Below are 27,723 nucleotides of genomic sequence, written 5' to 3' on the forward strand. Positions count from 1 at the left end.
GTGTTTATGTGTTGTGAGTGTGCATGCATGCATGCGTGTGTTTGTGTGATGTGAGTGTGCATGCATGCGCGTGTGTGTTTATGTGCATGCATTTCTATGCATGCATGCGTGTGCCAATATACCAGTGTGTGAGTGTGTTGACTGCATGGCTGCATGACTGCATAACATGCATGACTCCATGACTGCATGACTGCATGACTGCATTCCATGCATGACTGCATGACTGCATGCCATGCATGACTGCATGACTGCATGCCATGCATGACTGCCTGACTGCATGCCATGCATGACTGCATGACTGCATGCACACGTTCCTGTGCTCATACTGTCTATACTGTAAAAGCAGAAATTTTTGGTGTGGTTCTATTTTCGGTAACTTTGGTGCCGACAATTTTTACGGAAAATCCCGGTTCTACCAGTACAATCATGCACAATGGTACCAGTACACTGACCTGGAAAACGGGTTTTACCGAAAATTCCCCTCCACAGACCCGCCGATTTTGGAGAATACCAAACATATTATTACACTACGAAAAATCCTGCTTTTACAGTAGGTCTCCTTGTAGCACCAGTAGCAACATCCGTGTTCCTCATATAAATATTATTACTGTAAAAGCCATTATTCTAACGATGCACACATATAATTACCGTAAAGTACCGCCAGAGCGCCCCACCATCTCATCCTTTCGTGGTCGTATTGTGGAGGTGGTCTGCTGTCTGTAAGTCATACGACATGAACCTTGTACACATATTGCACGTTTTGCAGTCAATCCGTACCTTCGAGCGGACACAAGCTCCACACAAAAACCTGCCAAGTGTGACCTTAGTACACTAAGATTCTCACATCGTACACACTTCGTTGCTCTCTGCCATACGATTTTCCTTTCTCTAGCTGTAAAATCAAGGTAGGGCGCTCTCGCGAGACGGGGCGCTCTGGCGGTACTTAACGGTATAACCATTTCCCCAAATTGACCAGTTTACGTGTACCAAAGGTAACGATTCTCACTCATTCTCAACGCTCAGTAGCAACAATATGTATCAATTTCTGTCGAACGTTTTCTATTTTAACGACTGATTTCTCCTCGTTAACTCGTCAGAATTAGCACTAAATTATATAATTATATGGCTTTTGCAGTATTATTTTTAATGACATATCCGTGGCAAACCGCTTACTGCCCCGGTCACACATGCACTGGGGTGCCGCTTCGGTGGCGAGGGTCTACGGCAGCGAGGCACTATTTTTTCATTGCTGGCACATTTGCGTCATCCAGCATAAAACAAAGAAAAACGGAGCCTAAAGTGTACTGTAAACGCTCGCGACTCCACAGAAACGGGAACAAGACGTGCGATTTTGTTCCTGAAAACACCAGTGCAAAGCAATGGCCAAGAACATTAGCAAAAGAACACCAAACTTGCACATGGGCTTGGTTACAAGACCGGGGGGGGGGGGGGGGCACTATTCAATAGAGGGCTTTATTTGTCACGGGCTCTTGGAGACTAGGGCACTATTCGAGATAGGGCACTATTCAAGAGAGGGCTCTAATCGCGCGAGTACGGTATCTGCCCCGCATATTTTGTTGCACAGACATCATACGCATTCAAATTTCTTATAGCAGTCCATATTCAGCAGACCGTGGTGTATTTCACGGAAGCGAGCGTGCTGCTCTCAAAATTTCGGAGACAGCGCATTTGACTTTCCGCTGGAGCCGCAGTTCCGCTTCTCGCAGTTGCCATGGTATTTTCCGCTCCTGCGGCATCGCTTCAGCGGAACCGCTACTTTTGAGTGCATGTGTGACCGGGAACTTATGTACAACGGCATGGGAGAGGGTAACAAAGAAATAATATTTGGGAAAGCCACACTAGCATTGAGTGCTCAGTAACAACGGATGTGGGCTACACCAAACTCCAATGATCTGAAAGTACAACTATTATTGTTGAAAGCACTATGCAGTCTACATGCCATAATGTGACCTGTACGAATAATCGTTAGGTAAAGGACTGCCTTTTTTGAGCTACCGATAGAAACAAGTCAGACTAGCTCGCATACAGTACTGTCAGGTGCGGAAGAACTGGGGGGGGGGGGGGGGGGAGGGGGAGGCTCAACCTACTAGCCTAGACCGTTCTTATCTGCATGTACTACAGGCTATGCACAGTTGAGTCACCGCATATACATTGCTATGCCTGTTCATTCTTCAAGTCAGGGTTCTTCGTCACCCGACAGTAACTCACTGCATCCCACTTCTATTTAACGAGCACACCTTTCCAAACAATGATTTGGAGCATAATAGCAGACGATTAGTCAGCAGTTTGACGGAATGATATGGGAAAGAAAGTTGGAAAAACGTTCATTTGTTTGTGTGTGTGTGTGTGTGTGTGTGTGTGCGCGCGCGCGCGCGCGCGTGTGCGTGTGTGCCTGTACATCTGTTTTTTGTCTGCCTGTCCGTGTGTTTGCCTGTGTGTGTGTGTGTGTTGCCCGTGTGTGTGTGTACCTGTGTCTGTGTTTGCACGCGTGCGGCTGCTCGTGGGCGTGTGCTGGAGCGTGCGGCATGGTCACGCACCGTTGCGAACGTGTTCATGTTTTGCTTGTCTTGTTTCACGCTGAGCAGGATTATGGCCGAGAACGTGGAACATGAGCAGCTGGTCTGTTGCCAACGGCGTCGGAAACCATCGTCTTGACAACAACGACGCTTCGTCGACCTCGGACTCACGGAAGCAGCCGCTCCGGGCAGCATCCACCACTAACTTGGTTACCGCGCCTGAGTATGAGACCAGCGACCCGCTCCGGCCGCTGCGATCAGCGCAGTCCGCTACGTCGATGGCCTCCCTGGGCATCTACGAAATACCGCCAGGGAAGTTTGGCTTGCAGGAACGACCGTCCACGTTCGACGCTTTCCGTGGCAAGGAGCGAAGGAACAATGCCAATCCGGATTTGGCCGCCGGAGGAGGGCTCAGAGAAGAGGACGACGACACCCCAGAGCCCGAAGAAGACACGTACTTTGACGGCGAGGAGATGCGCCAGAGTATGAAGAAGGTCGTCAAGGCGTCGTCCATGCGCGGAAAGAATAAGCTGTGTGCACAGGGGACGACGGACGACAAAGCTAACATATATACGACCAGTCAACATTCCCGCGGTAACTTTAATGCGGATGTTCTCGGGCACAAGTCCGCTGCGCCTGACGTCAGGCAAGTTGTGGAAGCCAACAGCACCGTCTACCAGGTCCTCGGTGCTGCTACACGCCTAGCAAATGGGATCCCATCCGAACCAGAACAAAGAGCTGAGGACGGCTACGAACTGGACTTGAGAGATGGCGATGGCAGGTCGGCCTGCTTGTCGTACAATGAGCTGCCAACCGCACTGCCCAATCAGGCTACCACCGACGCAGCCGCAGAGTTTGAAGAGCCGTACGATGTGTACGAGGACCTGGGCAGGGCTGGTCGTCAGCTGACCCAGAAGGTGTCCTCGCACACTCTCAAGAACCTATCAGCGGTGGGCTGTCAGCAGTTCATCGAGCAGAGCAATGGTGACATTGAGCCATACGGAGAGCACTTCAGCCAGCAGTACACGGATTACTCAATTGAGCCGTACACCGATCACTCGATTGACCCATACAGACAGCACAGTATTCAGCCCTACAGCAGGCATTCCATTGAACCATACAGCAACCAAGAGCTCTATATGACCACTGGCGCTAGCACGTTTCAGGCGGAAGTTACTGCGGCGATAGAGGCCAGCCCGGATTATGACATCAACGAGGAGCGCAGTGCTTTCGAAACGCTTGGGGACAGTTCTTTCCAATCCGTGGAGAAGAAGAAACCGTCTCTGATAATTCGTCTGAGTCAATCCATGCGCCATTCTCCCCTTGCGCTGAGAAGGCATCTGTCGAAACCTGAACCGGAAGAACTACTTCCGAACTGGGAGCCACCGTCGACGTTTGTGTCGCAGCCAACCCTGCAGCACAACGAATACAATGATATTCCACCGCAGCAAACTAACACGACGCAACAGGAGGAAGCTCGCAAGGCGAGGAGGCCTGTACCCGTCATGGAACTAGAGCAGGAAGACGTGTACGAAACTCCCACCCTGCCGCCTAACCAATACCACAAGGCTGACACTGCACCTACAGTAGGGCTCCAATCAGAGACGACGGATCCCGGCCAGGAGCTTCACAGTCTGGGCAAGATGCCCAAGGATCGGTTTGTCGTTCAATCGCCAAGCCACTACAGCGCCGCGGATACGTCTCGAAGATCAGCCGACGAGCCGGACGACATCTACAACCAGTACAGCCAGGGCCCTTCGAAATATTTCGTTTCCTCCATGAACTCTAGTGGACGGGCATCGCTAGTCTGATGATTCCCGGCTGAAAAAGGTTGAACAGACCATGCATGCTTCTCTCCTTGCACCCAGTGGGAAGAATGCTTAGCCAAGCATAAACTAGTGAGTAGAGATCCGAGGGCAGAAGTTTACCGTGTTCAACTGCGGCGGGAACTGAGGGCCAATGATGGAGCTGGTGTACGCACATGAGCACTGGGATGCTTCAGATCCGCGTAACAAGCTGCTTTCGTAACATGCTGTCCAAGTCTTGACGCGCTGATGGCATTTGTGCCGTAGGTACTCTGTTCGGCATCGATCGGTGTTGGCTCCCTCGCGGGAATTGTGACGCACTGACGTGGTGGCAGTGACTGTGCTTGAACAACCGTTCTGCGGTAGCACCTCGTCACTTTCCCTGGCGCTGTGCCGAGCACTGGTCCGTGTACGCACGTGCACATACGCGGCTGAATAAGGAGTCTTGCGCATCGTAATATTGATTATTGTGCTTGCAATTGTAGTTTTCGGTAACGTTTGCCCCAACACGCGACCTTTCCTACCCCAATCTCACGCCCGCAAGCAATGCGTCGTGGTTTCAAGTTTTCAGCTCCCCCCCCCCCCCCCCCCGGCTTCATCAGCGTCTTGCACCTGATGTAGCCCCTAACCTGTAACCAGAGCAACAAACTCCTACTAACCCAATACCGTATAGCACTGTATGTCGATATCAAGACCATAATCATGGCTATAGTATGACTTGTGGTGTGCTGCCAACCTTCCATCGTACAGCAAGCTTGAGTAAAGTGGGGGGGGGGGGGGTACTGGGTGTGCGTTTGGCGCGAAACTCTGAACACCACCTTTGCACAACCTGTGAACTTCAAGATATCAAGGTCACCTGGCCATAATACCAAGAGTCCAGAATCCCCCGAGGATTATGGACTCTTGGATATTTTGGCCTTGATAATATCAAGAGTACATAACCCCCAAGAGTGTGCAACTCCAGCTATGGCTATATGGGGTCTGCGACGGCAGAACTTCACATCACGTGATGAACCCGTACACATTATTTGCACTCTGTGCATGATAGATACAGGGTTGTACGCAGCCCAGCTTTGGGTACAACTCTCTTGTGGTCACTTTGCACTGTTTGCCAGCATAACCTTTTGAACCATCTCACGTGATGCGAAGTTCTGCCGTCGCAGCACAGCATAGAGGTTGTGCAGGCAGTTGCACACTCTTGGGGGTTATGTACTTGTAGTGTGTTGTATGTACTCTTGATATTATTGATAGAGCTAGCGGCAGTCTGGTAAACTTGCACAAACTGCATCATAAAATGTTTATTAGGGGCCATCCGGCATTTGCGGGGCTCTGCTGCACATGAACCGTAGGGGAAATCACGTAAGATTATGATCTCGCTATAGACTATCAGTATGGTCTCGCTATAGACTATCAGTATGGTCTCGCTATAGACTATCAGTATGGTCTCGCTATAGACTATGGTCTCGCTATAGATTATGATCTCGCTATAGACTATGGTCTCGCTATAGACTATGGTCTCGCTATAGACTATGGTCTCGCTATAGACTATGGTCTCGCTATAGACTATGGTCTCGCTATAGACTATGGTCCCGCTATAGACTATGGTCTCGCTATAGACTATGATCTCGCTATAGACTATGGTCTCGCTATAGACTATGGTCTCGCTATAGACTATGGTCGCGCTATAGACTATGGTCTCTCTATAGACTATGATCTCGCTATAGACTATGGTCTCGCTATAGACTATGGTCTCGCTATAGACTATGGTCTCGCTATAGACTATGGTCTCGCTATAGACTATGGTCTCGCTATAGACTATGGTCTCGCTATAGACTATGGTCTCGCTATAGACTATGGTCTCGCTATAGACTATGGTCTCGCTATAGACTATGATCTCGCTATAGACTATGGTCGCGCTATAGACTATGGTCTCTCTATAGACTATGATCTCGCTATAGACTATGGTCTCGCTATAGACTATGGTCTCGCTATAGACTATGGTCTCGCTATAGACTATGGTCTCGCTATAGACTATGGTCTCGCTATAGACTATGGTCTCGCTATAGACTATGGTCTCGCTATAGACTATGGTCTCGCTATAGACTATGGTCTCGCTATAGACTATGGTCTCGCTATAGACTATGGTCTCGCTATAGACTATGGTCTCGCTATAGACTATGGTCTCGCTATAGACTATGGTCTCGCTATAGACTATGGTCACGCTATAGACTATGGTCTCGCTATAGACTATGGTCTCGCTATAGACTATGGTCACGCTATAGACTATGGTCACGCTATAGACTATGGTCTCGCTATGGACTATGGTCACGCTATAGACTATGGTCACGCTATAGATTATGGTCTCGCTATAGACTATGGTCACGCTATAGACTATGGTCACGCTATAGACTATGGTCTCGCTATAGACTATGGTCACGCTATAGACTATGGTCACGCTATAGACTATGGTCACGCTATAGACTATGGTCACGCTATAGACTATGGTCACGCTATAGACTATGGTCTCGCTATAGACTATGGTCTCGCTATAGACTATGGTCTCGCTATCTCTTAATTTGCTGGGCAAAAGTCCTATATATATAGGATTTGAAAATAAGTGACATTTATGCCGTTGTTATCGGTCATCATGAGTCATTTATGACCCATAATAAGAGCATAATGGTTTTATTAGAAGCTGTAAATATGTTTGAGGCATGAATGTTTACTTTTTAGATTCATAGGACATCATGAATACCCATTTTGAGAAAGGATTGGAATTTTGAGCAGCATTGTTCAGCTGGTGTCATGGGAAGGACTGAAGCAGTGTATGTGCAAAAGAACATTACAGGTGTGGCACGGGGTGGTTTCATGACGACATATCGCACATGCCGTCGTGAAACTACCAATTTTAAGGATAAAACAAGGTCCAGTAAAATCTCAAATCCTATATATAGGATTCAAAAAATAGGGCACAGGCCTTAGAAATATTGCGCAAGAAGATGAGCCTTAGATGTTAGCATTTGAAAAAAATATATTATTCAACTCTCCATATCGACTAAGACCTAACGCGGAAGAATTGGTCACATACGTTTCCCTATGCTCATGCCACACCCATTTTGGGTTGAAAAATATGACCAAAATCCTATATATAGGATTTAGCAAATTAAGAGATAGACTATGGTCACGCTATAGACTATGGTCTCGCTATAGACTATGGTCTCGCTATAGACTATGATCACGCTATAGACTATGGTCACGCTATAGACTATGGTCTCGCTATAGACTATGGTCACGCTATAGACTATGGTCACGCTATAGACTATGGTCTCGCTATAGACTATGGTCACGCTATAGACTATGGTCACGCTATAGACTATGGTCACGCTATAGACTATGGTCTCGCTATAGACTATGGTCACGCTATAGACTATGGTCACGCTATAGACTATGGTCACGCTATAGACTATGGTCACGCTATAGACTATGGTCACGCTATAGACTATGGTCACGCTATAGACTATGGTCTCGCTATAGACTATGGTCTCGCTATAGTCACGCTACAGCCTATGGTTACTATGGTCACGCTGTAGACTACATGACTGTTCATGCTGGGGACTATTCACTGACATATTGACCCCCTGTCCCCAACCACACACACACACACACACACTATCTTTGTACCATTATACTCCATGAATCAATGAAATGCAGTGACTTGGGCTCAGTTTCGGAAATTTGCAGGCATCTTGTGGGTTGATAAATATGGTGGTAAAGACACACCTGGCAATATGGCGGTAAACACACGCTCTCTAAGCTGCAAAGTTCTGGCACAGAGCTCTCCTGCTCACCACTTCCACCATCAGTTCGCGCCTGGCGCCTAGTCGATGCATGGTTGGCATGGTTGTAGGGTCCGGCGGATTCTGCCGGCAGAAAAATTGGCAGAATTCGGTACTTTTTCTGGTAAGTTTCATGCATGTTTGGTATGTGGATAAAAAAATGGAGCAGAATTCGAGGAATTGCCCGCCATAAGGTTTGTATGGTTCTGCCAATTTCACTGCTTTTCGAGCAGAATCTGCCACCTTTTCGAGCAGAATCCGCGGGTCCCTACATGGTTGGCGGGTATCTTGTGATTTGGTTGTTTAACTTTTGTGAGGGGCTGCAATGGAGTCTGCGAGTACTCAGGAAACTGTAAAGCCGGGCAACAATGCTGCAAATGCCCAACGGTGCTCAGCGCTCGTTCTGCACAGGGAGTCGTAAAATATTTTACGACTCCCTGGTTCTGCACATCCACTGACTCACGCTGCTGCTGTCTGGAGTTCGCAGGGAGGGTAGTTGGCGCTCTGGCAGGCGATGTCCCATCGGCCTCCTTTTAAACATGTGAGCGACATAAAAAAAGCGTTTGGGCAAGGGAGGAGGAGGAGGAACAAATCAAAAAGTGAAAAACAAGAGTGTCATTGTAGTGTCCCAAGTACTTTAGTTTTTGGCCTCGGGGAGCAAAACTCATCACCCCATTCAAGCTCCGGTGATGAAGGGCGAGTTCCCCGAAAACCTGTGTTGTGAGCAGGGAGTGGTGTGAAAAAGGTGCTTTCTTGCAGGTTTGCCGAGTGAGGATTCACTTTTCGTATTCCCTGGAAGTGGAAGGCTGTCGCGAGCCAGTCATTTCAAGTCGGCAGGAAAAGCGCGAGCTCCCATGTAACTCACAATTACCGTGTATTTGTATTCCATTCATGTTCAAAATATCTTTGTTCCGCGCTCGGCGGGCACAGAATTACCAATTATTGGTGTGTACAGTAAAACCTGTAACTAAAGACCACCGTGACTAGCGACCAGCCTGGTACTACCGACCAATTCGCCAGGCACGGACAGTCTCACATTCATGTACGGTTGTGCGGTGCAAACCTCTAACTAAGGACCATCTGCCACTAAAGACCGCTTTCTCTGGCCCCAATGAGTGGTCGCTAGTCACAGGTTTTACTGTACTTCTGTTCGCAGGGGAATTGCTGCCCGAGTGACGGAGTCGGACCCACGACATGGCTTTTCAATGGAACTCAGATGTGGCCGGAGACCACTGACCAGGCTTGAAATGTTATGTAGATGTATGCACCGGCCCGTGCCACGTTCGGCGAGAACTCGTGGCCGAGCAAAAGTGATCCAGCAAGGCGGCCGGAGACTGAGGTTCCGCAGCACTGGTAGTCCACTGACGCCAACACACAAACCCTAGCTTGCACTTGTGTGCGTCAGACTTTCCTGCCCATTCGTCATTCTGTGAGAGCTTAGACAGTTCACTTGTCCACGCATGAAAGCAGCAATGCAAGTTCGTTCTGGCCACGTAAATTGTAATAATTATACCATGGAACCAACCAACCAACTCGCTGCCAATAAACGCGCGTCATGGTCAAGCCAGAGCGTTGGCCTTGCCGCAGCCCGGAGACAGTAGTCGTGGCCAGCTACGGACTGGCATCACTGCGCCAGGGACTTTAGAGGTGCATAAGCCGATCTCTAAAGGGAATTCCATCCTTTCCCAGTGTAGGTACATGTACTATAACAAGGCGGCAAACGTGGGGGGATGCTGGCGAGTGCTGGCATTGCTGCTGCACCTCCCTAAAAGCACTACAGTACAGCACAATCGTACGGTCGTGTACGTCTACAACGCATATCCACGCGATGTTCTTGTTGGGGAAAAGCATCCATCGTGACAGTGTTGATTCTGCCACGGCTTGGCGATGAAACAAAAATGACAGGCGCGTTGTTGACGCACGGGACATAAAAGGCTCGTTTTTGCCACCGACGCCAGAAAACAAGAAGAGTCGACAGTCGACAAGTGGATTGTTTTGTTTGCCAACGGCCCAGAGCCCCAGCGCGGATGGCCCTACAGGCAGGACAGGCTACATATCATTCAGGGCCCAGGAAAGTATGTCTACACATCCCACTGGCACCGGCTGCTTCCATTACGGTCTCCGCGCCTTGTCTGTCTGCGCCAGCGATGAGCGTTCATATCCCGCGACGTCCGCATTCCGCACAGGCCAGCTCCGTGCCAACGGTACCTTTTCAGGCAGTTTGGGATTGGAGCGCGGACAGACGCTTGTTTTCATGAATCTGTCACGAGCAGAGCGCGGTGACGGTAAATAGATGGAAGAGAGATAAGACGCCCACTGCTATTGTTGACTGGTTGACGCACGCAGCTCGGTGGTATCAAGAGTAAATACCCTGGGAGCTTACAATTATACTCCTGGTGATGTGCGTGGTACATGTACTATGATGACAAATATGCACCAGTACAGGAGCTGCAAAAAGGACACGCCAACTCAACAGCAGTCAACAGTTTCCCAGTGCGAGCTACTACATGACGTCATAGCGAAGTTAGTGTAATGATGTAGTTACTGCACCCCGGAGACAATCTTCAGTGACAACAACAACAGCATCAACGGTTACGTGACACTAGCTCTTCAGCATGAACCGAGCTCTGAGCGAATAATGTGAAGGTACATCAGATTGGCGTGCAGCAAGAGAGCGTTCAAAACAACATCACACAAACAACATCAAGCCGTGAAAATGATAGTACCCTTCTCTGGATGATGCAAACACTTCAGGAGCTGACTTTCGACCCCAGGTTTTCCTTGACAACCACCTTCAAAACATTGTTGTTGTTATTGAGTGCAACCTTACACAAGCCAAGCATTGCTGTTGTTGTTGAGTGCAACCTTACACAAGCCAAGCAAAACAAAACATAGGCAATTCACTGACATCATGGCGTAACAAGATCACCGTTCTCCTGCCCGTGGCGTTAGTCGTTAGCAGTACTGAGTATACCACTATAGAGTATGGAGTTCCTGGTAGTGATGGAATGTATGTAACAAAACAGCTGTAAACATTGACTGACAACAGCCACGTGATAACTAAGCGTTACTCCGTTCACTACAGCGCTGTGCGACTCGTATGCCATTGGTCAACAAGTCGATAGTTACCGGCACTGAAAACACGCCTGTTTGTGGTGGGACGGGGTTAACAACAAGACTAGGGAAACACAATATTAGCAATGTGCTTATTGTCGAGGAAAACATGGATGCAGTGAATGGGATTTTTGGTTTTTGACCACTTGCTGGTCAGCTGATCTACTCACCTACCACCGCTTTAGGAGCTGCATCTGCGCCTTGATCCCTGAAGGGTGGTGGCGTTCCTACGGATGCGGAAAATTCGGTTTCCAGCCGAGTCTCACGCGAACCGTGACATTTTTTTAATTTTTTAATTGTAATCTCCAGGCAGCTACTAGGGTTGTGAACTTCTTTACAAAAAATGCCAGCGGAATTGCCTGTTAGCGCCGATAGCATTCAATAACTGAGAAACAGCACATTAAATCTGCTGGTAACCTTGCGGATAGCGACCCTGAAAGGTGCAAATTCCAAATACGTCTGAATATTGTGTCATTATTCGCGACTGTTAGTTATACCCCAGGTCAACTCATTATCATACGGTCATGTACAGTAAAACCTGTGATTAGCGACCACCCCTTGAGGGGCCAGAGAAAGCGGTCTTTAGTGGCAGGTGGTCCTTAGTTAAAGGTTTGCACCGCACAACCATATTAATATGAATGTGAGACCGTCCGTGCCTGGTGCAGTGGTCTGCAGAACCAGGCTGGTCGCTGATCACGGTGGTCTTTAGTTACAGGTTTTACTGCAGCACCAGATCATGGCTATACGTACTCAATCTCTCTCGGCTCCACCCAGACGCGACATCATGCTGAGCACACATGATGCCAGACGGAGAGGAGAGCAGGCTGAATGACAACCCTGAGCACCACCTAGCCCTTGGTGGATAAAATGCTCGAAAGATTTGCAGATTCAGCTCGACAAGCAGTGAACTTCGCAGAACCATACAGTACCAAACCTTTATGGCAGGCATTTCCTTGAATTCCGATCCCTTCCCGTATCCACATACCAAACATGCATGAAACATACGTGAGGTGAGAAAGTACGAAATTCTGTCACTATTTCTGTCGGCATCAACCACCAAGGACCACGTACTACTTCCCAATGCCCTCACGCAAGCATGACACTACACACGAGGCACATCGCGCACGGCATCGGATCCGAACACAAGTGCGTATATAATAGTTTGCATGTTACGGTTCGAGGAATTCTCAAAGTCGGGTGGAAAGATTTCTAAAACCGGTAGATAAGAATGCACTTCAAGCTGAAAATCCTGGTAAAAGAAACAGAACTGACCCGATATGGCCGATAGACCCTAGGTTATTCAAGGGGGGGTGGGGGAGGGAGGGTATATAATAGAATATCAATACAGGCATGTACAGAGAAATCATGAATTCATATTTTTCAGTCGTTGATTCAACAGATCACCATGCCCTGGATTCAAAAAAATAATTCTGCGATTTGAGACGAACGCACTGTGGGGCCAATGGCCGTGAAATGATAATGCTTTTGAAGAGGCTCCGAGCGTTGGCATGCAGGAGCGTGATGAGGTGAGAATAAGTGAAGCGATGTTCAGTCTCCCATCCAGTCAATGTCCAATGAATCATACACCATGCTTCATCAGCATGGTCATACATGCAATCCCACTCCGAAGTGTCTGACAACTACTGCTAGCAGGCATTGCCGTTGTGAAGAGTGTCCTTCTCCAAACTGTCACCCGCACTATCAACCTCACGGCCGATCGCCGGGGTGTACGATATGGTGCCAGGCTGCGAAGGGCAGGGCTACCCTCACTTCTACAACCATGTTTATCCGTGCACATCGTTGTCCTTCTCCGACTTGTCCGACCAACCGGCCATCGCGACTGGCTGCATCAGGCTGTACCATCGCGTGTCGCGTTGTACTGCTTTTCCAGCCAGCGTAGCTTGAAGCAACGGCGAGCGCTGTGCTGAATATGCGTTGCTATGGCGCCCGTCCAGGGGTAGATGGCGGACGACGCGTCGATGATGAGGTTTCCCAGCACGCCGTCGTCCTGGCCCATGAACAGGTACTGGCGACCGGATTCCAAAATGTTACATTGACACGCACGACCTGGCAGCGGACACAGACACAGACACGAGAGCAATGATTTCTTTCTCCGTTCAATGGTGCTGAATGATGCTGGGATGAACACAGTCCTGGGGGCAAAAACAGGTACCGTCAATACCGTAGTTACCGTAGCGGGTCCGACTCCCCTGAGTCGTGAGACTTATCCACTCACCCCCACCGTTAGGAGCTGCAACTGCCGCTGGGTTTACGTGTTAGGGAGCGCCGTGAGTTCCCCTCGGAAACTGACACAATAACTTACTCTCTTTTCCTATTCTACTGCAGCACGGCGTGGCAGGTTCAATACCACTCTATGGGGGTATAGTGGGGTTTGGTGCAAAATAATTGCACAACTGATGAACTTTCTGTGTGTGCCTGGTTCAATTTTATGATTTTCTATTCACTACAAGTGAGGCCTTTATAGTGCTTTCGGATAACGGTGAGAAGTAATTGTGAGGCATCCTGCAGCTTCATCCGTAGAGAGTAGTTGGGTGGGCACACCCATTCCCACAGCACTGCAAACCGAACCGATTCCTTTTACGTACCGAGTACAACGATCAATCATCAATCATTGTTTCATTTCGTACCTGACGATGGCAATTTTGCCGAAACGTTTTATGTAAAAGGAATCGGTTCGTTTGCAGTGCTGTGGGAATGGGTGTGTCCACCCAACTACTCTCTTGGGATAACAGGTGCAGGGAAAGGAGAATATCGATTTGTGTTAGCACCCAGGGATTTACACTTTTTGAACGATCATCACACAGCACTGGACTGGACGGGCTGTTCTCCACCAAAGGACATACACCACCCATGCCGATGAGAGATAGACAATCAGCGTCTTACACGCCTGTAGGGTTAGTGGCAGAGGAAGTATCAGGGTCCTGTTTCGAACGACTATACCACAACCGTTTTCAAAAAAATTGTGCTCAGGATTTTGAGTGCACATCTGAAATCCATCTGAGTGTGTACATACACTGGTGGCTGAAAGGCAGTGGCTGTAATGGCCTTGAGCAAGAAGCAGGTAGGTTTTGCCAGGCATGCTGGGGACTTGGCAGTAAAGGGATCTGTTGAAGACGGGGGGGGGGGGGGGGGGGGGGATAGGCAGCATAATAACAGGATGGGCATGACATCATGTGAAGCCACTCACTAGCTGTCCGATGGTTGAGGTTGATATTGCCCTGGATAGACAGCTGTGTAAGGTGGTCGGGCAGCACGGATACTGCCACACGAGAGATACGGAACACCGTCTGTATGGTCACGCCAAACCCGACACTGCTGGTTGTATTCACAGCGGCCAGAAGAACTGAGTGTACAGACACACAAACAATCACACGCACATACGCATACATATGTTTGTTCCGCAGTGAGGTGTTTGTGTGTGTGTGAGAGAGAGTGTGTGTATGTATGTGTGTGTGTTGTGTGTGTGTGTGTGTGTGTGTGTGTGTGTGTGTGTGTGTGTGTGTGTGTGTGTGTGTGTGTGTGTGTGTGTGTGTGTGTGTGTGTGTGTGTGTGTGCGTACGTGTGTGTGTGTGTGAGGGAGACAGGGAGAGAGAGAGAGATAAAGGAAGAAAGGAAGAAAGGAAGAAAGATAGATAGAGAAAGAGAGAGAGAGAGAGAGAGAGAGAGAGACAAGGAGAGAGAGAGAGAGAGAGAGAGAGAGAGAGAGAAAGAGAAAAAAGGTGCGTGAGAACGTGTATGTGTGTGCGAGTATGTGTGCAGGAGTGTGCAGGAGTGTGTGTAAGCGTATATATAGGTGTGTGTGCCGGTGTGTTTGGTACACGCATGTGAGTGAGACCATGATATCCACATGCGTGGCTACCGTACTGGCCAACCCTCCCGGTTTTCCAGGGAAAATCCCGGGAAATCAGCACTACTCCCGGGGTCCCGGGGATTTCAAGCAAACTCCCGGAAAAGTCACAGTTTTGTCTGGTACAGGATTTTCTTGAAACCTCCATGGATTCGCCTTGAATGTCCCGGTTTTTCAAAAAAAATCACGATGCTCACTCGCACTTCGAACTGTGCAGGGTACTTTCAAGACATGACCAGCAAGATCATCTCCACTGACATCCGGGTGCCGACTGATCGAACTGCACTGCAGGGTACCCGGGTCGAACTGTGCATGTGCTGTACTCAGATCTGAAGAGTCGAACGTTTTTTTTTTGGCGGGAAAAGCTCTTTTTAACTTGTTTTTGTGCCATCCAGGGATTTTGAGAGAAATCCAGGGATTTTGCATGTCTTGTCAAGGGATTGAGATTTTGGTGGTTGGTCAGTATGGGCTACTGACAGCAGCAAGAAAGCCGACACAGATCACTCCTCTAAGACTTGGTCTGAAATGAGAACAAGGTTCGAGAGACACTAAGGTTCAACTCAAAGGTTCAAAGGTTCAACTCCAGTGACAGGAACGCTGTAAAAGTTGAAGCCTGCAGGCATGGTCACCAGGTGACTGGTGTACGCATGAGCACGTGACCGCCTACTCATCCGTGCTCAATTGGGAATATGGGCTGAACGCTGATTCGCAGCCTTTTCGGAGCAAAACCAGTCGACTCAGCGTCCAAAAGACTACAACATATGGGCCAATCGCGGTCATCCGTGCTTTTATAAGAAGGAAAAGACGCTTTTAGTGACTTTTGCATACAAATCCCCATCTAGTAGGGTGCAGTCACCCAGTTTTGGTGGAAGTGCGCGAGTTCGATTGGGAATAAAGAAGGAAGGGAACGTCTCAGCTTCCTCGGACCAAGACCATTCGACTCAGCACCCCGAAGATTACAACTGGTGAATTTTTTTGATTTTAGGGTATACTTCCCCTTTAAAATTTACAGGCTATGTTCAGTACTCACACAGTTAAGCACCGCTACTCAAAAACAGTCTCTTCGCTAAAAATTCTTCCAAAAATAATATTATTTTTCTTGAAACTCGGATGTTCTTGGAAGAATTTTTAGCCAAGAGACCGTTTTTGAGTAGTGGTGCATAACTGTATGTCCAATACTGCCAAGCCTTCCTCCTGTCTCTTGTTATTGTTGTGAACAATATTGTGTTGCATTTAGGGGTGAAAGTTGGCACTGAGATCCCGAGTTCGAGTACTCTGATTTTCTCCGATCGAATATTCGAGTATTCGAGTATTCTTCATCTCCTAAAAATTGCACACCAAGGGCCTTAAAATTACATGATACAACCCTGATTGAACCGAGTGGCAGTCATTTTTCTCGAGTGTATTGGTTGGCGGGTCATTTGGGCTCTCTCTACTGGTGAACAAATGTTAATCACACAGTCTGCACATCAATATCTGCCGACTGCTGCTCTGAAACTGCAGATTTCTGTGGTAAATGCATGTACCATGTATGAACGAGTACTCTGATTTATTCCGAGTACGATTATTTTTGAAAAAACCGAGCGAGTACTCGAGTATTCGGTATAATTGTTTCACCCCTAGTTGCATTGTATAAAAAAATAAGAATTCACTTACCGAAATCTGACTGACAGACTTTGCGCAGTTTGGGCGTTTCGCCGACTTGGTGCAGTACACCCGTCTGACACTTGCATGCGTCTCTAGCCCTATTTCGTCGGAAGTTCAGCAGAGCTCTCGGGCTGTCCACTATCGGCGCCGGAGTTGGTCTGTCGGCCTGCTTGCGCTTTTCAAATACCCCGTTCAACGTCAGACTAAAGGTGAAAACAGAAGACAAAAGAGCAATGAAGAAAAGGCTGAGTCACCACTCTTGGTTTCGCGTGCAATGCACCGAAAAAGCCCGTAAATAAATACACTTATACAAAAGAGAAAGGACCAAGGAACTACAAGTTACGCTATACTGTCCACTAACACCACCAGTTACTAAACAATCAGTTCATGCGATAACATTGCACGACACTGACCGACGGTACTGACATTCTACAACTAACTGGCTAACAGCTCTAGCACATCTTGGATGCGCACTCCAACAGTCTTTCTCTTTAGTATAAATAAAACCTTGGCTCTCCATCTGAGTCAATAAATACACTGCCCGAAATAAATATCCCTAAAATTTATTTGACTCTGTCGGTTGAAGTCAAGCTGAGCTCGATTAACACACTGCCCGAAATATGCAATTGTACGGTTCGCACATGCAGCACATAGAATTTACATATATGAAAAATGACTTCTCCACTACACACAGGTCAGGTCGGAAAGTCAGTCCGTGCCCGAAAGTTAGTATCCACCTGAAAGCACAGTAAAATCTGTGACTAGCGACCACCTCTCGGGGCCAGAGAAAGCGGTCTTTAGTGGCAGGTGGTCCTTAGTTAGAGGTTTGCACCGCACAACCATACATGAATGTGAGACCGTCCGTGCCTGTCAAAGTGGTCTCAGATAGTAGCAGGCTGGTCGCTAGTCACGGTGGTCTTTAGTCACAGGTTTTACTGTAGTACCAGGCTGGTTGCTAGTCACGGTGGTCTTTAGTTACAGGTTTTACTGTAGTACCAGGCTGGTCGCTAGTCACGGTGGTCTTTACTTACAGGTTTTACTGTAGTACCAGGCTGGTCGCTAGTCACGGTGGTCTTTAGTCACAGGTTTTACTGTAGTACCAGGCTGGTCGCTAGTCACGGTGGTCTTTAGTTACAGGTTTTACTGTAGTACCAGGCTGGTCGCTAGTCACGGTGGTCTTTACTTACAGGTTTTACTGTAGTACCAGGCTGGTCGCTAGTCACGGTGGTCTTTAGTTACAGGTTTTACTGTAGTACCAGGCTGGTTGCTAGTCACGGTGGTCTTTAGTTACAGGTTTTACTGTAGTACCAGGCTGGTCGCTAGTCACGGTGGTCTTTAGTTACAGGTTTCACTGTAGTACCAGGCTGGTCGCTAGTCACGGTGGTCTTTAGTTACAGGTTTTACTGTAGTACCAGGCTGGTCGCTAGTCACGGTGGTCTTTAGTTACAGGTTTTACTGTAGTACCAGGCTGGTCGCTAGTCACGGTGGTCTTTACTTACAGGTTTTACTGTAGTACCAGGCTGGTCGCTAGTCACGGTGGTCTTTAGTTACAGGTTTTACTGTAGTACCAGGCTGGTTGCTAGTCACGGTGGTCTTTAGTTACAGGTTTTACTGTAGTACCAGGCTGGTCGCTAGTCACGGTGGTCTTTAGTTACAGGTTTCACTGTAGTACCAGGCTGGTCGCTAGTCACGGTGGTCTTTAGTTACAGGTTTTACTGTAGTACCAGGCTGGTCGCTAGTCACGGTGGTCTTTAGTTACAGGTTTTACTGTAGTACCAGGCTGGTCGCTAGTCACGGTGGTCTTTACTTACAGGTTTTACTGTAGTACCAGGCTGGTCGCTAGTCACGGTGGTCTTTAGTTACAGGTTTTACTGTAGTACCAGGCTGGTTGCTAGTCACGGTGGTCTTTAGTTACAGGTTTTACTGTAGTACCAGGCTGGTCGCTAGTCACGGTGGTCTTTAGTTACAGGTTTCACTGTAGTACCAGGCTGGTCGCTAGTCACGGTGGTCTTTAGTTACAGGTTTTACTGTAGTACCAGGCTGGTCGCTAGTCACGGTGGTCTTTAGTTACAGGTTTTACTGTAGTACCAGGCTGGTCGCTAGTCACGGTGGTCTTTAGTTACAGGTTTTACTGTAGTACCAGGCTGGTCGCTAGTCACGGTGGTCTTTAGTTACAGGTTTTACTGTAGTACCAGGCTGGTTGCTAGTCACGGTGGTCTTTAGTTACAGGTTTTACTGTAGTACCAGGCTGGTCGCTAGTCACGGTGGTCTTTAGTTACAGGTTTCACTGTAGTACCAGGCTGGTCGCTAGTCACGGTGGTCTTTAGTTACAGGTTTTACTGTAGTACCAGGCTGGTCGCTAGTCACGGTGGTCTTTAGTTACAGGTTTTACTGTAGTACCAGGCTGGTCGCTAGTCACGGTGGTCTTTACTTACAGGTTTTACTGTAGTACCAGGCTGGTCGCTAGTCACGGTGGTCTTTAGTTACAGGTTTTACTGTAGTACCAGGCTGGTTGCTAGTCACGGTGGTCTTTAGTTACAGGTTTTACTGTAGTACCAGGCTGGTCGCTAGTCACGGTGGTCTTTAGTTACAGGTTTCACTGTAGTACCAGGCTGGTCGCTAGTCACGGTGGTCTTTAGTTACAGGTTTTACTGTAGTACCAGGCTGGTCGCTAGTCACGGTGGTCTTTAGTTACAGGTTTTACTGTAGTACCAGGCTGGTCGCTAGTCACGGTGGTCTTTACTTACAGGTTTTACTGTAGTACCAGGCTGGTCGCTAGTCACGGTGGTCTTTAGTTACAGGTTTTACTGTAGTACCAGGCTGGTTGCTAGTCACGGTGGTCTTTAGTTACAGGTTTTACTGTAGTACCAGGCTGGTCGCTAGTCACGGTGGTCTTTAGTTACAGGTTTCACTGTAGTACCAGGCTGGTCGCTAGTCACGGTGGTCTTTAGTTACAGGTTTTACTGTAGTACCAGGCTGGTCGCTAGTCACGGTGGTCTTTAGTTACAGGTTTTACTGTAGTACCAGGCTGGTCGCTAGTCACGGTGGTCTTTAGTTACAGGTTTTACTGTAGTACCAGGCTGGTTGCTAGTCACGGTGGTCTTTAGTTACAGGTTTTACTGTAGTACCAGGCTGGTCGCTAGTCACGGTGGTCTTTAGTTACAGGTTTCACTGTAGTACCAGGCTGGTCGCTAGTCACGGTGGTCTTTAGTTACAGGTTTTACTGTAGTACCAGGCTGGTCGCTAGTCACGGTGGTCTTTAGTTACAGGTTTTACTGTAGTACCAGGCTGGTCGCTAGTCACGGTGGTCTTTACTTACAGGTTTTACTGTAGTACCAGGCTGGTCGCTAGTCACGGTGGTCTTTAGTTACAGGTTTTACTGTAGTACCAGGCTGGTTGCTAGTCACGGTGGTCTTTAGTTACAGGTTTTACTGTAGTACCAGGCTGGTCGCTAGTCACGGTGGTCTTTAGTTACAGGTTTCACTGTAGTACCAGGCTGGTCGCTAGTCACGGTGGTCTTTAGTTACAGGTTTTACTGTAGTACCAGGCTGGTCGCTAGTCACGGTGGTCTTTAGTTACAGGTTTTACTGTAGTACCAGGCTGGTCGCTAGTCACGGTGGTCTTTACTTACAGGTTTTACTGTAGTACCAGGCTGGTCGCTAGTCACGGTGGTCTTTAGTTACAGGTTTTACTGTAGTACCAGGCTGGTTGCTAGTCACGGTGGTCTTTAGTTACAGGTTTTACTGTAGTACCAGGCTGGTCGCTAGTCACGGTGGTCTTTAGTTACAGGTTTCACTGTAGTACCAGGCTGGTCGCTAGTCACGGTGGTCTTTAGTTACAGGTTTTACTGTAGTACCAGGCTGGTCGCTAGTCACGGTGGTCTTTAGTTACAGGTTTTACTGTAGTACCAGGCTGGTCGCTAGTCACGGTGGTCTTTAGTTACAGGTTTTACTGTAGTACCAGGCTGGTCGCTAGTCACGGTGGTCTTTACTTACAGGTTTTACTGTAGTACCAGGCTGGTCGCTAGTCACGGTGGTCTTTAGTTACAGGTTTTACTGTAGTACCAGGCTGGTTGCTAGTCACGGTGGTCTTTAGTTACAGGTTTTACTGTAGTACCAGGCTGGTCGCTAGTCACGGTGGTCTTTAGTTACAGGTTTCACTGTAGTACCAGGCTGGTCGCTAGTCACGGTGGTCTTTAGTTACAGGTTTTACTGTAGTACCAGGCTGGTCGCTAGTCACGGTGGTCTTTAGTTACAGGTTTTACTGTAGTACCAGGCTGGTCGCTAGTCACGGTGGTCTTTAGTTACAGGTTTTACTGTAGTACCAGGCTGGTCGCTAGTCACGGTGGTCTTTAGTTACAGGTTTTACTGTAGTACCAGGCTGGTTGCTAGTCACGGTGGTCTTTAGTTACAGGTTTTACTGTAGTACCAGGCTGGTCGCTAGTCACGGTGGTCTTTAGTTACAGGTTTCACTGTAGTACCAGGCTGGTCGCTAGTCACGGTGGTCTTTAGTTACAGGTTTTACTGTAGTACCAGGCTGGTCGCTAGTCACGGTGGTCTTTAGTTACAGGTTTTACTGTAGTACCAGGCTGGTCGCTAGTCACGGTGGTCTTTACTTACAGGTTTTACTGTAGTACCAGGCTGGTCGCTAGTCACGGTGGTCTTTAGTTACAGGTTTTACTGTAGTACCAGGCTGGTTGCTAGTCACGGTGGTCTTTAGTTACAGGTTTTACTGTAGTACCAGGCTGGTCGCTAGTCACGGTGGTCTTTAGTTACAGGTTTCACTGTAGTACCAGGCTGGTCGCTAGTCACGGTGGTCTTTAGTTACAGGTTTTACTGTAGTACCAGGCTGGTCGCTAGTCACGGTGGTCTTTAGTTACAGGTTTTACTGTAGTACCAGGCTGGTCGCTAGTCACGGTGGTCTTTAGTTACAGGTTTTACTGTAGTACCAGGCTGGTTGCTAGTCACGGTGGTCTTTAGTTACAGGTTTTACTGTAGTACCAGGCTGGTCGCTAGTCACGGTGGTCTTTAGTTACAGGTTTCACTGTAGTACCAGGCTGGTCGCTAGTCACGGTGGTCTTTAGTTACAGGTTTTACTGTAGTACCAGGCTGGTCGCTAGTCACGGTGGTCTTTAGTTACAGGTTTTACTGTAGTACCAGGCTGGTCGCTAGTCACGGTGGTCTTTAGTTACAGGTTTTACTGTAGTACCAGGCTGGTTGCTAGTCACGGTGGTCTTTAGTTACAGGTTTTACTGTAGTACCAGGCTGGTTGCTAGTCACGGTGGTCTTTAGTTACAGGTTTCACTGTAGTACCAGGCTGGTCGCTAGTCACGGTGGTCTTTAGTTACAGGTTTTACTGTAGTACCAGGCTGGTCGCTAGTCACGGTGGTCTTTAGTTACAGGTTTTACTGTAGTACCAGGCTGGTCGCTAGTCACGGTGGTCTTTAGTTACAGGTTTTACTGTAGTACCAGGCTGGTCGCTAGTCACGGTGGTCTTTAGTTACAGGTTTTACTGTAGTACCAGGCTGGTCGCTAGTCACGGTGGTCTTTAGTTACAGGTTTTACTGTAGTACCAGGCTGGTCGCTAGTCACGGTGGTCTTTAGTTACAGGTTTTACTGTAGTACCAGGCTGGTCGCTAGTCACGGTGGTCTTTAGTTACAGGTTTTACTGTAGTACCAGGCTGGTCGCTAGTCACGGTGGTCTTTAGTTACAGGTTTTACTGTAGTACCAGGCTGGTCGCTAGTCACGGTGGTCTTTAGTTACAGGTTTCACTGTAGTACCAGGCTGGTCGCTAGTCACGGTGGTCTTTAGTTACAGGTTTTACTGTAGTACCAGGCTGGTCGCTAGTCACGGTGGTCTTTAGTTACAGGTTTTACTGTAGTACCAGGCTGGTCGCTAGTCACGGTGGTCTTTAGTTACAGGTTTTACTGTAGTACCAGGCTGGTCGCTAGTCACGGTGGTCTTTACTTACAGGTTTTACTGTAGTACCAGGCTGGTCGCTAGTCACGGTGGTCTTTAGTTACAGGTTTTACTGTAGTACCAGGCTGGTTGCTAGTCACGGTGGTCTTTAGTTACAGGTTTTACTGTAGTACCAGGCTGGTCGCTAGTCACGGTGGTCTTTAGTTACAGGTTTCACTGTAGTACCAGGCTGGTCGCTAGTCACGGTGGTCTTTAGTTACAGGTTTTACTGTAGTACCAGGCTGGTCGCTAGTCACGGTGGTCTTTAGTTACAGGTTTTACTGTAGTACCAGGCTGGTCGCTAGTCACGGTGGTCTTTAGTTACAGGTTTTACTGTAGTACCAGGCTGGTTGCTAGTCACGGTGGTCTTTAGTTACAGGTTTTACTGTAGTACCAGGCTGGTCGCTAGTCACGGTGGTCTTTAGTTACAGGTTTCACTGTAGTACCAGGCTGGTCGCTAGTCACGGTGGTCTTTAGTTACAGGTTTTACTGTAGTACCAGGCTGGTCGCTAGTCACGGTGGTCTTTAGTTACAGGTTTTACTGTAGTACCAGGCTGGTCGCTAGTCACGGTGGTCTTTACTTACAGGTTTTACTGTAGTACCAGGCTGGTCGCTAGTCACGGTGGTCTTTAGTTACAGGTTTTACTGTAGTACCAGGCTGGTTGCTAGTCACGGTGGTCTTTAGTTACAGGTTTTACTGTAGTACCAGGCTGGTCGCTAGTCACGGTGGTCTTTAGTTACAGGTTTCACTGTAGTACCAGGCTGGTCGCTAGTCACGGTGGTCTTTAGTTACAGGTTTTACTGTAGTACCAGGCTGGTCGCTAGTCACGGTGGTCTTTAGTTACAGGTTTTACTGTAGTACCAGGCTGGTCGCTAGTCACGGTGGTCTTTACTTACAGGTTTTACTGTAGTACCAGGCTGGTCGCTAGTCACGGTGGTCTTTAGTTACAGGTTTTACTGTAGTACCAGGCTGGTTGCTAGTCACGGTGGTCTTTAGTTACAGGTTTTACTGTAGTACCAGGCTGGTCGCTAGTCACGGTGGTCTTTAGTTACAGGTTTCACTGTAGTACCAGGCTGGTCGCTAGTCACGGTGGTCTTTAGTTACAGGTTTTACTGTAGTACCAGGCTGGTCGCTAGTCACGGTGGTCTTTAGTTACAGGTTTTACTGTAGTACCAGGCTGGTCGCTAGTCACGGTGGTCTTTAGTTACAGGTTTTACTGTAGTACCAGGCTGGTTGCTAGTCACGGTGGTCTTTAGTTACAGGTTTTACTGTAGTACCAGGCTGGTTGCTAGTCACGGTGGTCTTTAGTTACAGGTTTCACTGTAGTACCAGGCTGGTCGCTAGTCACGGTGGTCTTTAGTTACAGGTTTTACTGTAGTACCAGGCTGGTCGCTAGTCACGGTGGTCTTTAGTTACAGGTTTTACTGTAGTACCAGGCTGGTCGCTAGTCACGGTGGTCTTTAGTTACAGGTTTTACTGTAGTACCAGGCTGGTCGCTAGTCACGGTGGTCTTTAGTTACAGGTTTTACTGTAGTACCAGGCTGGTCGCTAGTCACGGTGGTCTTTAGTTACAGGTTTTACTGTAGTACCAGGCTGGTCGCTAGTCACGGTGGTCTTTAGTTACAGGTTTTACTGTAGTACCAGGCTGGTCGCTAGTCACGGTGGTCTTTAGTTACAGGTTTTACTGTAGTACCAGGCTGGTCGCTAGTCACGGTGGTCTTTAGTTACAGGTTTTACTGTAGTACCAGGCTGGTTGCTAGTCACGGTGGTCTTTAGTTACAGGTTTTACTGTAGTACCAGGCTGGTCGCTAGTCACGGTGGTCTTTAGTTACAGGTTTTACTGTAGTACCAGGCTGGTTGCTAGTCACGGTGGTCTTTAGTTACAGGTTTTACTGTAGTACCAGGCTGGTTGCTAGTCACGGTGGTCTTTAGTTACAGGTTTTACTGTAGTACCAGGCTGGTCGCTAGTCACGGTGGTCTTTAGTTACAGGTTTTACTGTACGTACTTTATATTTACAGACATTTACAGGCCAACCTGTGCAAAGGAAACTGTTAGTAGTTTGCAGGGCACGAGATGAACCCGATCACTGGCCCTGGGGCTGACCGGAGACTGGTTAATGTGCTGTTTCAAAGAGAATGGCGGGAACAATAATTCTTGTCTTACGTGTGTAACACATCACCATGGAGACGAGATTGAATTTTTAGTGCAGCCTCTGCAGTGGAGAGAATACGGTCCAAAAAAACACCGGCGCACACGCACACACACACACACACACACACACACATGCACCCACAGATCGTAAAATGTCTCAGTGTCGCATCACAGCTCTTTCACTGATTATCTGGGAATCCATCCCAGCTCAAGACTACAGTCTGACATGGTTTAACCCACTCTATGCCAGGGAATTCCCCCAAACACCAGTGCAACATTGAAAAGCATGCTGATTCTGGTTATACAGTAAAACCTGTCAAGGCGACCACCTGTACTAGAAGACCACTGTAACCAAGGCCTAGGGATGCTATTTCCAGTCAATTGACACTGGATAAGGCGACCACCTGGTAGCAGAGACCACGGTTTGAAGGTCCCTTGAGCGGTCATCTTAGACAGGTTTCACTGAACAAGCTAATGTGTTTGATGGCTTGGTGTGTTTGATGGCTTGGTGTGTTTGATGGCTTGGTGTGTTTGAGCTGACATACCTGCAGGATTATGGCACTCAAGCTCGACGGCATTCTCCTGATAGTGTGCTACACATCTCTGTTTTGGGCCACACGCATGCTGGGCTTGCTGTAACTGCAATGCACAAACAAATACATATCAACAAACCATGAACATGCACACACACACACACACGAACACACACACACACCGTGACCCACACACACCGTGACCCACACGCACCGTGGCACACACGCACAACAAAGACAGACACAGAAGCAGAAGCAACGTTAATTGCGTTACGTTAGCTAATACACGCAGATGCAAAATTTCTAATAGTACAGTTGCAAAATTTAGGGGGTTCCGCAGAACCCCAGAGCCCCCCCCCCCCCCCCCCCACTGGATCCGCCCCGGTGCAGCATACATAAAATGTACACTCTTACCACTAGGCTATGCTGCACAGCATGTGTGCGCTGCAGTTGAACCAAGCCTGCGGGTGCAAACACCACTCGCCAAGAACCAGTCATGCAGTGCTTGTGCCAGGCCTGCCGGAATTGATCCGGTTGGTCAGGTTAACACCGGACCAACTCCGTGGCTATCAACACATGTTTGCTGCGGAGGAGGGTATGTCACCCCCCCATATTATACACAAAGTACAAAAGACTTTGGTACGACCGGACCAATTGAAAGCTGCTTCCTGCGGTCCCACTGTGTTCCATTACCTTATCATTGTTATACATGTAGATTTCAACCGGACTTACTTCATTACATAGCTTGTACGGACGGATGGGAGTATCTTGTAGCGGCGCCCCTGTTCCAAGATGCATGCAGAAGAAGACAAAATTAAAACAATCACCGACAGCAGCAGGGGTGGCGATGGTGACAACAACACCCTACAGCCTCCCATTATAATGGAACTCCCTTCAATTTAGACTACGTCTTTGGGAAATCCTCAAATATATATAATAATAATAATAATAAAACAACAACAACAAGGCGAAATTCCGTGATTACATCATTTTAGTGATGTAGTGCCTACAAGCAGGATTCACCCAGATCTCTTTGTGAACAACTGCAGCTCAGTAGTATGCACTTCGCCACTTCCCGCTTCAGATCTGCACCAAATATGATGTAATCGCGGATTCCGCCGTGACAGACAGCCGTTCCGAAAACGTCACAAGCTCCACACTCTGGGTCTCATAATTATACTCATGGCATCATGCTGATGTACAATCCTGCTCAATGAAATCCAGTCACGTCACTCGAGTTTGCGCCTTGCATCATTTCGCAGCCCAGTGTTCGCAGGTCTAGGGCTGCGCAACGCCCGGCACGTACTTGATTGACGCTGCGACTGGATTTCATTGGGCAGCACTGTGTGAAGCTGTGTGAACGCACCGCTTTCCTGGATCGTGAAGGCTATCAATGTATCAATGCCCCCTAGTCACGTTTTGTGCTGCGGCCAAATTTAGGTCTCTACGCAGAATTTTAATGGAATTCAGTTTAACAATATTCCGGTTTAGGTTAGCAGAGGGCACACGGCTTCTTACTGTAGTGCTGCATGGCGCCTGAACAGTCGTACTACTAGAATATAATTGGTTGGTTGATTGCTTGGTTGGATTATTTAAAGTCGTACAACAAACAGGCATATCTGCCTCCTTATATGAAGACGACTTCTGGCAGTAAAACATTTTTTTTAAGAGAAAGGAAAAAATTATGTGTAGTCCATGTCCAGCACATTCAGGCTATGGATTCCTATTTCAAGCGCTCGAGGGTGTACAGCGAAACGTGCCGGCAATTTGAACACAGTCGGAACCTACTGAGAACCTTACAATCACAATGCAGGTCACACCACTGCTTGCATCATTAGCTGCATGCTGCAGTTAAAGTTGCATAGTTTAGAGTTTCACCTACATTTATCCTAGTCGAAAACACGTACATACCCCCCCCCCCCCACACACACACAAGAGTTGTGTGGAGAGATTAGACTAGGGGTCAAACGGGTGTACCTTTAACTAACGAACGGGTAATTTTCTTAACGGGCGGGTTAACGGGTACCCTTTAGCAGCCATATTATTTTTTTGCGCATTTCTCACATAAATCATGATTTTAATTTGTATATTCTCAGGTTGTATTTTGATACTACATTATGATTCGCAATTGATTCGTGTATCATAATATTATTATGGCAATGAAGGTTCCAAATGAATGTCATCCGTGCATTTGCCCATGTACATAACTTCACAGTAACTTACAATCGTACATGTACATGTAGATGGTCCTACAAGCTACATCATGTATTTT

At 48.0% G+C, this 27,723-nt stretch overlaps 2 protein-coding genes across 4 annotated transcripts in view; one reads left to right on the plus strand and one right to left on the minus strand.

Annotated features, from left to right (window-relative positions):
• The window catches only part of LOC135810298 (uncharacterized), a gene marked incomplete in the record, with an annotated part of 12,225 nt that extends 7,298 nt beyond the window's left edge, over positions 1–4,927 (plus strand). The window contains 1 exon segment of the mRNA XM_065323787.1: positions 2,607–4,927. Within this exon segment, the coding sequence (XP_065179859.1) occupies positions 2,607–4,348 (1,742 nt within the window).
• A 7,520-nt stretch (positions 4,928–12,447) lies between these two features.
• The window catches only part of LOC135810299 (uncharacterized), a 29,513-nt gene continuing 14,237 nt past the window's right edge, over positions 12,448–27,723 (minus strand). For all 3 annotated transcript variants that reach the window (XM_065323789.1, XM_065323788.1, XM_065323790.1), the window contains 6 exons: positions 26,184–26,233; positions 25,464–25,557; positions 24,931–24,979; positions 16,817–17,010; positions 14,501–14,656; positions 12,448–13,359 (listed from right to left, as the gene is read on the minus strand). In XM_065323789.1, coding sequence (XP_065179861.1) covers positions 13,142–13,359; positions 14,501–14,656; positions 16,817–17,010; positions 24,931–24,979; positions 25,464–25,557; positions 26,184–26,233 — 761 coding nt within the window. In that variant the 3' untranslated portion in view covers positions 12,448–13,141. The remainder of the gene's footprint in view (positions 13,360–14,500; positions 14,657–16,816; positions 17,011–24,930; positions 24,980–25,463; positions 25,558–26,183; positions 26,234–27,723) is intronic.

Source organism: Sycon ciliatum, chromosome 2, assembly GCF_964019385.1.
Source record: "Sycon ciliatum chromosome 2, ocSycCili1.1, whole genome shotgun sequence".
Taxonomy (NCBI): domain Eukaryota; kingdom Metazoa; phylum Porifera; class Calcarea; order Leucosolenida; family Sycettidae; genus Sycon; species Sycon ciliatum.